The sequence below is a fragment of the Euphorbia lathyris genome, chromosome 10 (assembly GCF_963576675.1).
Source record: "Euphorbia lathyris chromosome 10, ddEupLath1.1, whole genome shotgun sequence".
In the NCBI taxonomy this organism is placed as follows: Eukaryota; Viridiplantae; Streptophyta; class Magnoliopsida; order Malpighiales; family Euphorbiaceae; genus Euphorbia; species Euphorbia lathyris.
The window spans coordinates 44832492-44845432 of NC_088919.1; the positions used below are offsets into that span (position 1 = coordinate 44832492).

General features: G+C 35.6%; 1 protein-coding gene across 1 annotated transcript; it reads left to right on the forward strand.

Moving 5' to 3' along the window:
• Positions 1–5514: 5514 nt before the first annotated feature.
• Positions 5515–7675, forward strand: LOC136209048 (probable protein phosphatase 2C 38). The gene is made up of 4 exons (XM_066000398.1): positions 5515–6311; positions 6412–6779; positions 6969–7205; positions 7311–7675. The coding sequence occupies exons 1-4, from the start codon at positions 6029–6031 to the stop codon at positions 7527–7529; spliced, it is 1107 nt and encodes a 368-aa protein (XP_065856470.1). The 5' UTR covers positions 5515–6028; the 3' UTR covers positions 7530–7675.
• The last annotated feature ends 5266 nt before the right edge of the window (positions 7676–12941 follow it).

Below are 12941 nucleotides of genomic sequence, written 5' to 3' on the forward strand. Positions count from 1 at the left end.
TAAGACCCCAGCAGAGGCATGGAGCGGTGAGAAACCAGTCGTGGAATACTTCCGTATTTTTGGATGTGTGGCACAAAATTAGGTGTGAGAAATTGAGTGAGTGAGTTAGAACCAAAATGGGAACCTCGGAAAAATTTGTGCAGCCATCCATTCCAAAATTTGATGGCCATTATGATTATTGGTCAATGACAATGGAAAATTTCTTGAGGAGCAAAGAAATGTGGAACTTGGTGGATGAAGGGATTCCTGCATCAGCAATTGGGACTGCACCAGCAAGTGAGGCTCAGAGAAAGATAGTAGAATAAGCCAAGCTCAAGGATTTGAAGGTCAAAAATTTAATATTCCATGCAATTGATAGAGAAATCCTGGAAACAATTCTTGACAAAAGAACGTCGAAGGCTATTTGGGACTCAATGAAACAAAAATATCAAGGGTCCATAAAGGTGAAAAGGGCACAACTTCAGGCGTTGAGAAGGGAGTTCGAGCTGCTGGCCATGAAAGAAGGAGAGAAAGTAGATAGCTTCTTGGGGCGAAACTTGACCATAGTAAACAAGATGAAGTCGAATGGTGAAACGGTGGAGCAAAGCACGGTGGTGAGTAAGATACTTAGATAACTGACTATCAAGTTTAATTATGTTGTTTTCTCGATAGAGGAATCAAATGACCTCAGTATCTTGAGTATTGATGAATTACATGGAAGTCTACTTGTTCATGAGAAAAGGATGCAAGGTTACCAAGAGGAAGAGCATGTGCTAAAAGTGGTTCAAGATGATCGATCTTACAGAGGAAGGGGTCGAGGCGTGTTTAGAGGGGGACGTGGAAGAAGTAGAGGGAGGCAGCCTCTCAATAAAGCAGCTATTGAGTGTTTCAAATATCATAATTTGGGGCATTTTCAATATGAGTGTCATGATTGGGACAAGAAAGCTAATTATGCAGAATTAGAAGAAGGAGTAGAACTTTTGTTATTGTCTTATGAAGAAGTTCATCAAGAGAAGCGAGAAGAAATATGGTTCCTCGATTCGGGTTGTAGCAACCACATGACGGGCAACGAAGATTGGTTCTTAGACTTGGAGGAAAATCTCAATCGCACAGTGAAGCTTGGCAACGATACGAGAATGGAGGTGGTGGGCAAACGAAGTATAAGGGTGCAAATTAATGGCATAACCCAGGTAATATCTGATGTATATTACATTCCTGAGCTTAAAAACAATTTATTAAGCATAGGACAACTTCAAGAAAAGAGGTTAGCCATCCTAATTCGTGACGAGGCTGGTAAAGTGTATCATCCTAAGAGAGGACTAATTATGCGAACTAATATGAGTGGAAATAGAATGTTCTTCCTGATGGCATCTATGCCACAAAGAAATTCTGCATGCTTACAAGCTAAAGATGTGTCGAAGAAAGAAGCACACATGTGGCACTACCGATTCGGACATCTGAACCACAAAGGATTGAGAACATTGGCCTTCAAGAAGATGGTGGTTGGCCTGCCCTATCTGAAATCTCCTAAGGAGATATGCACTACATGTTTAACTGGGAAACAACACAGAGAATCCATTCCGAGGATGAGCCAATGGAGGGCGTCAAAACAACTCCAACTTGTACACTCAGACATATGTGGTCCCATCAAACCAGCTTCACACAGTGACAAGAGGTATATCCTAAGTTTTATCGATGATTTTACACGTAAAACTTGGATTTATTTCTTACATAAAAAATCAGAAGCATTTGTTACATTTAAAATGTTTAAAGCTAGTGTTGAGAAGGAAACAGGTGCTTTCATAACTTGCTTGAGAACAGATAGAGGTGGTGATTTCACCTCCAATGAATTTGGAGGATTTTGCAAATCACATGGCATTAGCAGACAATTGACAGCAGCTTACACACCCCAGCAGAACGGAGTTGCGGAGAGGAGAAATAGGACAATTATGAATGTTGTTCATTCGATGTTAAATGAAAGGAGAGTCCCAAAAGCATTTTGGTCCGAAGCTGCAAAATGGTGCGTGCATATTCGGAATAGATGTCCAACAGCTGCTGTTGAAAATAAGACCCCAAAAGAGGCATGGAGCGGTGAGAAACCAGTCGTGGAATACTTCCGTATTTTTGGATGTGTGGCACATGTTCATATTCCAGATCAAAAAAGAAGTAAATTAGATGACAAGAGCAGAAAATGTGTGTTTTTGGGAGTCAGCGATGAATCGAAGACATGGAGATTATATGATCCAATCTTAAAAAAGATCGTTGTAAGCAAAGACGTCATTTTTTAAGAAGAAAAAGATTGGGATAGGGGCAGAACTGATGACTTAATATTCACTGGGAATGATAGAAACATGTGTGATGAATTTAAAAATTCAATTATGCTTGAATTTGATGACTGGCTTGGGAAGAATGAAGTACTTTCTTGGAGTAGAAGTGAAACAGTGTGCAGGTGGGATATTCATTTGTCAGAGAAAATATGCAAGAGAGGTTTTAGCAAGGTTTGGCATGGAGGACAGAAATGCTGTAAAAAATCCAATAGTCCCAGGAATGAAGTTGCGCAAGGATGAAGGTGGTGTTAGAGTTGATGAAACACTATTTAAGCAAGTAGTTGGAAGCCTCATGTATTTAACTGTTTCTAGGCCTGACTTGATGTACATTGTTAGTTTAATTAGCAGATTCATGGCTAGTCCCACCATGTCACATTGGCTTGCAGTGAAGAGAATTCTGAGGTATTTAAAAGGAACAATTAATCTCAGAATTTTCTATAGGAAAGGAGAAAGTGGTTTGAAGCTCAGGGCCTTCACTAATAGTGACTATGCCGGCAACTTAGATGATCGAAGAAGCACCTCTGGATTTGTTTTCTTGTTAGGGTCTGGAGCAATTTCTTGGGCATAAAAAAAGCAGCCAGTAGTAGCCCTTTCAACGATGGAAGCGGAATACATAGCAACAGCTCTATATGCCTGTCAATGTATTTGGATTAGAAGAGTGTTGGAAAAACTTGAAGCTGAAGAGAAAACAGGAACTATAATCATGTGTGACAATAGTTCAACTATACAGTTGTCTAAAAATCCAGTTTTCCATGGAAGGAGTAAACATATTGATGTAAAATTCCACTTTCTCAGAGATTTAGGGAACGATGGGCTGGTGAAACTGAGTTATTGTGCCTCTGAGAATCAAATTGCAGACATCATGACAAAGCCACTGAAGTTAGAGCAGTTCGAGAAGCTTAGTAGCTGGCTTGGAATACTGGATATTACAGAGATAAGCTAATTTTCTGATGAATTAGTTTAAGGGAGGGATTGTTATATATTTGCTATGTTTGAAATAGTCTTTTCTGTTTTAATTGGTCAAGAGAGTTCCAGCTCTTTAGGAAGACCTTTTCTTTAGGAATAATAGAATTTGATTTTTCTGTTTTGTATCTCCACGTTTTTAGCTCATGCAATGTGGATTCTGTTTTGGTGTAAGGCTATTTAAAGCCCTTTCATTGAATAAATTACCTTTTTCCAGCTTATTACTTTTGTTGAATCAGATCTAACAATCACTATCCTCATTACGGCCCACGTCCAAACGTAATAAGGGTCCAAACACGTTCAAGACGGCTCCAGACTCACTTCAACAAGTCAGAAACGATCATCGCGGCCTAAGCCTATCGAGTGGCCACCCATCATGGCACATGAGGTTCTAACCTCAGCGCTTCCTACGAGACAAAGGATTCCTCCCAGGGTTCGCATTCCTTTAGGAGTCAAGATCCTATAACTCCGTAAGGATTCCCAAAAATCTAATCAAACACTACAAATACACAGATATAGACACAAGATTGGGTACGTTAACTACTATCTCTAAACTAGTTCATACTCTTATATCCAGTCCTAATTCTCAAACTGACTTAGGCATCGGAACGGGTTTACTGGACTCCGACCTCCTTTGACCTGCATACTGTTTTGTAGGCTCAACACGACGTCGGATCAGCATCATAATTTGGACACGTAACCCATATCAAGTAACAAGGTTATCAGGATATCTTAACAGTCAGATGGATAATTGGATATGACAAGGAAAAGATGAGGATTAGACAATTGAAGAAACAAGTTGATAATGGAATACATAAAAAATAATAATGCAATTAATAAATGGAGTAGAGTAGAGTAGAGTTTTATTAATTTGTAGCTATATTGGCATTGAATGTTGGAGTTCATGCATGCACCTCTTTCCTCACTGCTCCCTGGACCCTATACATGTCTTCTCTTCTCCTCGTCTTCTTCTTCTTTCATCATTTTTTTTTTCTTTTTTGTAATAATGATGATAGATATGAAACTTCCCATATTTATCAAACCTTATTCCATCCACAAAACATAATCCTAAATATTATATAGTATGACACTCTTAATCTTAAACCATTCATATATAATCCAAAAACTTTGCACATTAAAATCTACATAATTGATCCTCTAATCTACCTATAATACCTAACTTTCCTAGGAAAGGACTCTTCCATCTAAAGAGATGTCTCATTTGGGTAGGATTTCACGTTTTGTAGATTTGATCCGAAATTGTAGAAATATATCCATGATATTTCTATGCAATATTAATTTTACCTTAATCTAATCGAAAATTTGAACAAATTGATTTGATAATTATTTAATTATCATATCGGACTTTTTAAACAATTTTATTGATAAAATGAAATAGTTATATTATATATATTAGTAATACAGTAAATATATTAATTGGTTATTGTAATTATATTAGTAATGCAGTAAATATTTTAAACATTAAAAAAAAGTGTGATGAACTTATCTATAACAGACTTAATTAGCATTTTAATCTGATTTTTTTTATAACTGTCTTAGCAACATACTGAATATCTTAGAAAGAAAAAAAAATTAATATTGAACCTATCTAATAGATACATTTTAATTTGAAAATTTTATCTTAAATTCTACTATAGTCTCAGTCCATTGGACCTTACCAATTGAAACATAATAAATGTACAATTTTTTTTCTTACATCAATCATTTCCTAATGAGGTATGATGGTTCTCTTTTTTCATTGGTCCATTACACCCGGTTTACTGTAAAAGTTCCCCTTAGATATAATTGATATTTGAAAGGTTCTAATCAATCAAACAAGCATTTTCAAATCTTAGATAACACACGCTAAATTCATCTTGATTTGAAAAAGTTAGAATAAATTTATACTATTTATAATAAAATCTACACTTATGAAAACATTATTGATAAATTTAGCCTTAAATTTAAGGCTTATCCCTAGACAATTAAAGCAAAATAAGTTCTAATTTGAGTTTTGAATTTTGATAGAAAATGCAACCATGCAAATAATAATAATAATAATTTAACTAAATCATGTAATTTAAATTCAAATCTTATTAGAAAGAAAGAAAAAAGTAGCTTGCTAAAAAAAGACATGTGGCATAGCAATAAATGTAAAAACAAAAGTAAATGAAAAAAACAAAACTTTATAAAGCAAAAGAGATTGAATAAACATAATTATAAAAACCCCCTCAAAAATCTCAGCCATTAGCTCCAAAGTAAGGAACATGAAAAACATAAAAGACAAATCCACAAGAAGACAACAAATGTCAGCACAACAACAGTTTCTCCCATCACTAAACTGAAGATCTTGTGTCATAAAATTACTTATCCATTACCTACTGCTCCCTTCAATCCCCTCTTATCTCAGACCAAACTCAATCCCTATGTTGTTTTACAGCTCACTTCTGTTTCTTCAGACATGCCTCTTCTCATAATCCCAAATGTTCTTTTCCCCAGATTCAAGGTACATCCCTCAAACACCCCTCCATCTTTTCTCAACTCACTTTAATACCCTTGCCTTCTTGTCTCACTTCCTTTCTCCCCCCCATACCCTTTTTGTCCTTTTTCCCCCCTTTCTACTGGGTATTTAGTTTCATCCTCAAGATTGCATTTTTACAGCATTTTCTCTTCTGGGTATCTTGAATAACATCAAATTGCAAAATAAAAAATTTGATCTTTAAGAAAAGATTTGAGCTTTTTTTGTAAAATTGAAAAAGATGGTTAAACCCTGTTGGAGGCCTAGGGTTGAGGATGATGATGCTAATGGGAAAGTTGAAGGTTTATTATGGTCTAAGGATTTAGGGAATCATTTTAATGGAGAATTTTCAATGGCTGTAATTCAAGCTAATTATTTATTAGAAGATCAAACTCAACTTGAATCAGGACCATTGAGTTTTTCTGATTTTGGTCCTCAAGGGACTTTTATTGGTGTTTATGATGGACATGGAGGACCTGAGGCTTCTAGGTTCATCAATCAAAATCTTTTCCCCAATTTCAAGGGTATGTTGAATCAGGAAAATTTTCATTTTTTTGGGGTCAATTTTACAATTTTTGAGTTCTTTAAGCATTCAATCAGACAATTTTTACTGTTTTGATGCAGCTATGGTGTCTGAGCATCAAGAGGTATCAGAAAATGTAATCAACAAGGCTTTTTCAGTAACGGAAGAGGATTTTCTTTCCCTTGTGAAGAAACAATGGCTGAGTAAACCCGAAATGGCGTCGGTCGGGTCCTGTTGCTTAGTAGGAGTCATATGTGAAGGATTATTATATACCGCGAATGCTGGAGACTCCCGGGTGGTGTTAGGGAGATCCGTAAGAGGAAGTAGAGGAGTTACAGCTTTACAATTGTCCGCGGATCATAATGTCAATGTCGAATCTACGCGAAACGAGCTTCGCTCTCTCCATCCGTATGATCCTCACATTGTTGTCATGAAGCACAAAGTTTGGCGTGTCAAAGGCATCATTCAGGTGAATTTACCTACAGCCCTGTTACGGAACTTTGATCGCAACGTTTGTAAATGTTGCAGATTCTGATGAGTTTACGAAACTATGAATGCAACGTTTGTAAATGTTGCAGATTCTGATGAGTTTACGGAACTATAAATGCAACGTTTGTAAATGTTGCAGATTCTGATGAGTTTAAGTACTTTTTCGCAGGTCGCGAGATCGATCGGAGACGCGTATCTAAAGAAGCCACGTTTCAACAAGGAGCCTCTACAGGCGAAATACAGATTGTCTGAACCTTTTTACAAGCCAATTCTGAGCTCCGAGCCATCAATTTCAGTGCACAAACTCAAACCGGAAGATCAGTTCCTGATATTCGCTTCCGACGGACTATGGGAACATGTTAGCAATCAAGAGGCAGTAGACATTGTGCAGAACTACCCTCGCTATGTAAGGAACACGTCCAAACACTAGTCTAGTTCGATCAAGGCGCGAATTTAGGCCGCTAATTAACTTAGTATGTTTATGTTTGTTTGTTTGTTTGTTGCAATGCAGGGTATTGCCAAGAGACTTGTTAAAGCTGCACTTAAAGAAGCAGCAAAGAAAAGAGAAATGCGGTTCGCAGACTTATCGAAGATCGAACGAGGCGTTAGGAGACATTTTCATGATGATATCACTGTTGTCGTGGTGTTTATTGATTCGGACAACATCGATTTTAGTTGTCCGGTTTCAATTCGAGGCCACGGAGGAGGAGGAGGAGAGGATAATTCATAGTGCACAAAGTTGGAAGTGTACATCTCTGCTTGTTCTAATGCCAGTGTTTGATCTTCATATGAAACCTCTCCATTTGCCATTTTGGATGCAGAAATGATAGCTTGTAAATATAAAAAACCTTTCATTAATTTTATGTTTAATTTCTATATGCTTCACTCCGAACTCTCCGTGACCCCGACTTCGGGAGAAAATAAAGAAAAATTATATTTACTGACGAAGGCTTCGTCCCTAAACATCAACTATCGTCTTTAATTTCATTGTTTTCACAAATTCGGAGTTACTGGCAGAATGTAGATGGATATTTCGGTCGGTGATTCTTAATCTCAAAAACATTGTCTTTTTACTGAATTTATGAGTTTGTGGTTCTGGTTTCGTCACTGTAAACTAGCGGTAAGCAGTCTAAATACTCTAGATTGTTACAAGCAAGTATTTTTCAACATCCACTCAATAAGAGTTGAGTTCATCTCACCATGCTAATAAGATATTTCATAGAAGAAACAATCAACTTAATTCTTTAACTAAGTGAGGTGACCAAATAATATCTATTTAAAATCAAATCATTACTTAGTATATAACCGATAGAAAGTTTCGAAAATGTATTCTACTCCATGATATTTTCTAACGGTATATTATAAGTTCAAAATGGATAAATAATGAATGAGATTTTAATACTCAAAATGAACCACCTAGAATGACTGTGTAAAAGAGAAAAACATTCAAACTCATTCTGTCATTTGGAAGGCTTTAGCAAAACAACCGCTATGACTATGAAAATATTTAATGCAAATAGAAAGAAGATCGCATATGAGTGAGTGAGGGTAGGAGATGATTCAATCAAAATAGCACATAGGGCATTCGACCTGCTTTTGAAAAGCAATTAGAAGTTGTAAGGTTCCATACGGCAAGAAAGAAAAGGCTATGTAGGGGCTAAGAGCATCTCCAAGAGACTCTTAGTGCACTCTCTAAAAATAATATAAATAATTGACTCTCAGTGATTTAAGAGTGACTAAGACATTTCATCTCCAACAATGCTCCTTATATTCACTCCTTATTTATTATTTTATCATTAAAATTATTAATTATTATTATATTTACCAATAGTGTGAGGAGAGAGACCCTTCAATAATAAATTATTAATAAAAAATGAATTAAGAGGCACTAAGAGGTGGAGAGAGACTCTCTATTAATAGAGAGGATGTAGAGGCTCTTAGTGATTTGAGGAGCCACTAAGAGGCTGTTGGAGCTGATTTTTCATTATCCCTCCTCAAATTTTAACTTAAGAGCCAATTTAAGAAACTGTTGGAGATGCTCTAAGCAGTCAATTACCTTATCTCTTGAGCAAGAAGAGTACCGGATTAACCCCAGCTTTGGGTACTGCTCTCGGAACTGTTCTTGGGATTCGCAACACACATCGGGGATAGCCAATCTAGCATCGGGTATCCTTGTCGCTCATGGGTTGGAAGGGTCGGGAAGCCACTAAACTCAAAATACGGGAGCCAAAATCGTTCTCTGGAAATCGCGACGCTAAAGAAGTGGAGAATTTCCTGTATGATATGGAAAGCTATTTCTCGGTCACAAAAACGAGCATAGACAATGACCGCCTAGAGTTGGTGCGAATGTATTTGGAGGAAGATGTGAAACTATGGTGGCGCCTCAGAACAACCTCGGACTCTGTCTGTACTTGGGAGGGATTCAAGAAGGACCTTAGAATCCAATTCTCCACAGTGAACGTGGATTTCATGGCGAGGTGTAAACTGAACGATTTGCAACAGACGGGTTCGATTAGGAAGTATGTGAGAAGCTTCCAAGCTATCACCATGGAACTCCCTGAAATGCAAGAAGCTGAAAAGTTCTTCAATTTTATGAAGGGACTCAAACCGTGGTTTAGAAATGAGTTATACTTAAGGGGTGTTAAAGAGGAAGTGCTTTCTATCGCACATCGTGGGTGTTGTGAATACCCGACTAAAATGAAGAGACAGATTTGACTAGGTCTTATAATCTTCTTAAGACTAACTATTCTGTTCATTTGAAAGTTAAAGGAGAAAATTTTATTTAAATTTTTATTTTTATTATCTACCCCTAAATTGTCCATATTTTCCGGTTCACTTATTTAAGAGAATTGAAACCTTAAAGTATTGAGAAGCGGTATAACATCAAATCCAAAATATACTTACAAAGAAAAGGTCTTTTTTTAAAATTCTATATATTTATATTATAAAATAAGTAAATAAGTTTTTATTGTATCGACCAAAAATCCCGGTAATTGATCTTTACGATGCCTCCTCTATCAACTAGATTTGTTATTCATAGATGCATTTTGTTTTGTCCATATTTTAACACATCACAATGGATTTAGGTAGTGGATTACTTCGTACACAACATGGTAATGATTCTATATGAGTAATTGTGGATAGACTAACAAAATCATGTCATTTTCTTCCGACAAAAGTATTTTTTTCTTTAGATAGTTGGCACAATTGTATGTTAGATGGGGTTCTAATTTCCATTGTTTGTGACTGAGATCCTCGATTCACTTCAAGATTTTGACATATTTTCCAAGATGCATTGGGAAAAGATTGAACTTTAGCATAACCTTTCATCCAAAAACAGATGGGCAAAGTGACGTACTATCCAAACTATAGAAGATATGTTGAGAGCTAGTATTCTGAACGTTCAAAGTAGTTGGGATGTGCATTTGGCTTTGATGGAGTTTGCATATAATAACAATTATCGATCTAGTATTGATATGACACCTTATAAGGCCTTGTATGAAAGAAGATGTAGAACTCGATTATGTTGGTCTGAAGTTGGTGAAAGATAGCTATTGGGACTTGAAATAGTTCAATTGACAACTAAAAAGGTACAAGTTATTCGACACAAATTAAAAAAAGCTCAAGATAGACAAAAGAGTTATGTAGACCAGAAACGTAGGCCAATTGAATATGACGTGGGAGATAAAGTATTTCTGAAAGTATCACCGTGGAAAGACGTACTTTGGTTTGGAAAGAAAGGGAAGTTGAGACCTAGTTTCATCGATCCAATGAGATTATGGAAAGAATTAGACCAATTGCATATCGTTTGGAGTTGCCTTAGAACCTTTCTAACATACATGACGTATTTCACATGTCAATGCTATAGAAATATAAGAGTGATCCTAATCACATTATCCGAGAGCAACCAATAGAGCTATCAGAAGACTTGTCTTATAAAGAAGAACTCATAGCAATCTTGGCTAGGGAGAAAAAAAGTCATGAGGAACAAGGCAATACCACTTGTCAATGTGATGTGGCATAGACACTCTCGAGGGGAAGCAAGTTGGGAAAGAGATGAAGATATAAGACGTCAATATTCTCATTTGTTCACTTCACCGGATAAGTACAATTTCGAGGACAAAATTCTCTAAGGTGGAGAGAATTGTCGTGTCCATGTCCTTAATTATTAGTCATTATACCCCAATACTAAATTATATCATATCTTTAGATAATTAATGAACTGATTGGGTATGATGGATATAGTTTGGAGGTTAATTTCATGCTTTTAGAAGTAAATTAAAGTTTGTAATAAATTTTAAAAGAAGTTAGAGTTTAGAGGATCAAAATGGATATCTTCCATTATTGGGCAGATAAATGTCATATTTAAGAGCTGATTTTCATGAAAATAAGCTGCTCATTCCACAAGATTTTATCTCCTTCTCCATCTTCTTCATTCATCCTAACCTACTCAACTGCAACGATGTTATGATTTTCGGAGATTGAACGGTCCGAGCGACCTAAATGTTTTATAGTAGTTTCTAGACACCCTTATGCATGTTCTAGTCGGTGTGATTTTGAGTTGAAACACTCTAATATAGGTTTGAGTTAGACATATTATGGGCAAGATATTGAGATCTTAATGTATTGTTCTTTTTTTCTTTACAAAAGTAACTAACAACTACCCTTTAAATTTATATATATATATAACTCTATGTTTTTAAAAAAAAAAAAGATTTTTTTTTTGTGGGGGAGGGGGGTTTACTGTGCATTTGATTAATTTGGATTTTATAATTTAGTTTTAGTATACGTTTTATGTTCAAGAATATATATGTGTGTGCTTGCATGCAATTTCAGTCTATAATATTGATTTATGGTTGATTTGATTAAATAGTTAATTGTAAACCTATATTTTGGTAGAGTTAAGATTTTGAGCAATATATATATATATATATATATATATATATATATATATATATATATATATATATATATATAATGAAGAAGTGCAAGGCGTCAAAGAAGGTGCTCAACATTAGGACGTGGATTAGATACGACCATAACTTCTCAAAATTGTCTATAGAGGCATTTCATATTGTGCATATTCATGGAGTGAATAAATATGAAATTTTAGTTTCCTTTGGTTAAGAATTGTGCTTTAGCTAATATTTGATCAAATGAATCACATTTAGAGTAGTGTTGTGTGTGTTGATGATAATTATACTTTTAAATACATCTAAGTTTAACTTTGTGTTAGTGTGACCTTGTAAGGTTATTTGTGTATTGTTAAGATGAGATATTGAATTGTGGCCTTATGGTGTGAATTGATGCAATTACAAGCTTAAATTTTAGAGTTGGATGATTTTGTTATAGCTCAAATTTGTAATTGTGAAAAATTAGATTCTCACGTGGAATGTCTAAGTCATTTTTCAACCTGTTATAGGTAGAATTAGTTAGTTAAATATAAAATGAAGTTTTTCATCTATATCTTAAGTTTCCACTGGTTTTTTGAATTATCTCATTCTAAGCCATTTTTTGACCTGTTATAGGTCGTTTTCCATATTTTCAAGTTTAAGCTGAATTTCCGACCATTTTCTTAAGGATTCTCCATCCCCATGAGCTAGACAGGGATAAATTTATCATCATCCCCGCGGTCCCCGCGGGATCATCTTTCCCCATTTACAGATGTTTCAAAAACTTTATCCATATTCTCCACTGGGAACCACCGCTTATGTTAAAAAAATTCAGCAAAAACTAACATTTGAGAAACAACCACTAATAATACCAAGTATTAACAATCATTCTCAAATTTTTCAAACCACAAAAACTAAAAATTAAAAATAACCAATTACCTAATTAAAATGTACTTAAATCATCCAAAAAAATTAATTATCTCGTGGAATAACGGGGAATCCCTATAAGGGATTAATGGGCGGAAACGAGGATCTCCATAGGATGATAATACCTTTCCCTATCTTCGCCTCATCTATCCCCATCCCCCGGCCATGGGAGATTCTCCATGGATGAGTTTTTTCCTTAATATAGTACTAAAATTAGCTCTTACCATCAGGGCAGATCACATGAATACCTCACTATACATGGATGGGTTTTTTCTTAATATAGTACTAAAATTAGCCCACCACATGGTTCAATTCTTGGCTAC

Coding starts and splice junctions, on each gene's coding strand:
- LOC136209048 (XM_066000398.1), top strand. CDS start 6,029: ATGGTTAAACCCTGTTGGAGGCCTAGGGTTGAGGATGATGATGCTAAT. Junction 6,312..6,411: donor TCTTTTCCCCAATTTCAAGG/GTATGTTGAATC, acceptor GTTTTGATGCAG/CTATGGTGTCTGAGCATCAA. Junction 7,206..7,310: donor TGCAGAACTACCCTCGCTAT/GTAAGGAACACG, acceptor GTTGCAATGCAG/GGTATTGCCAAGAGACTTGT.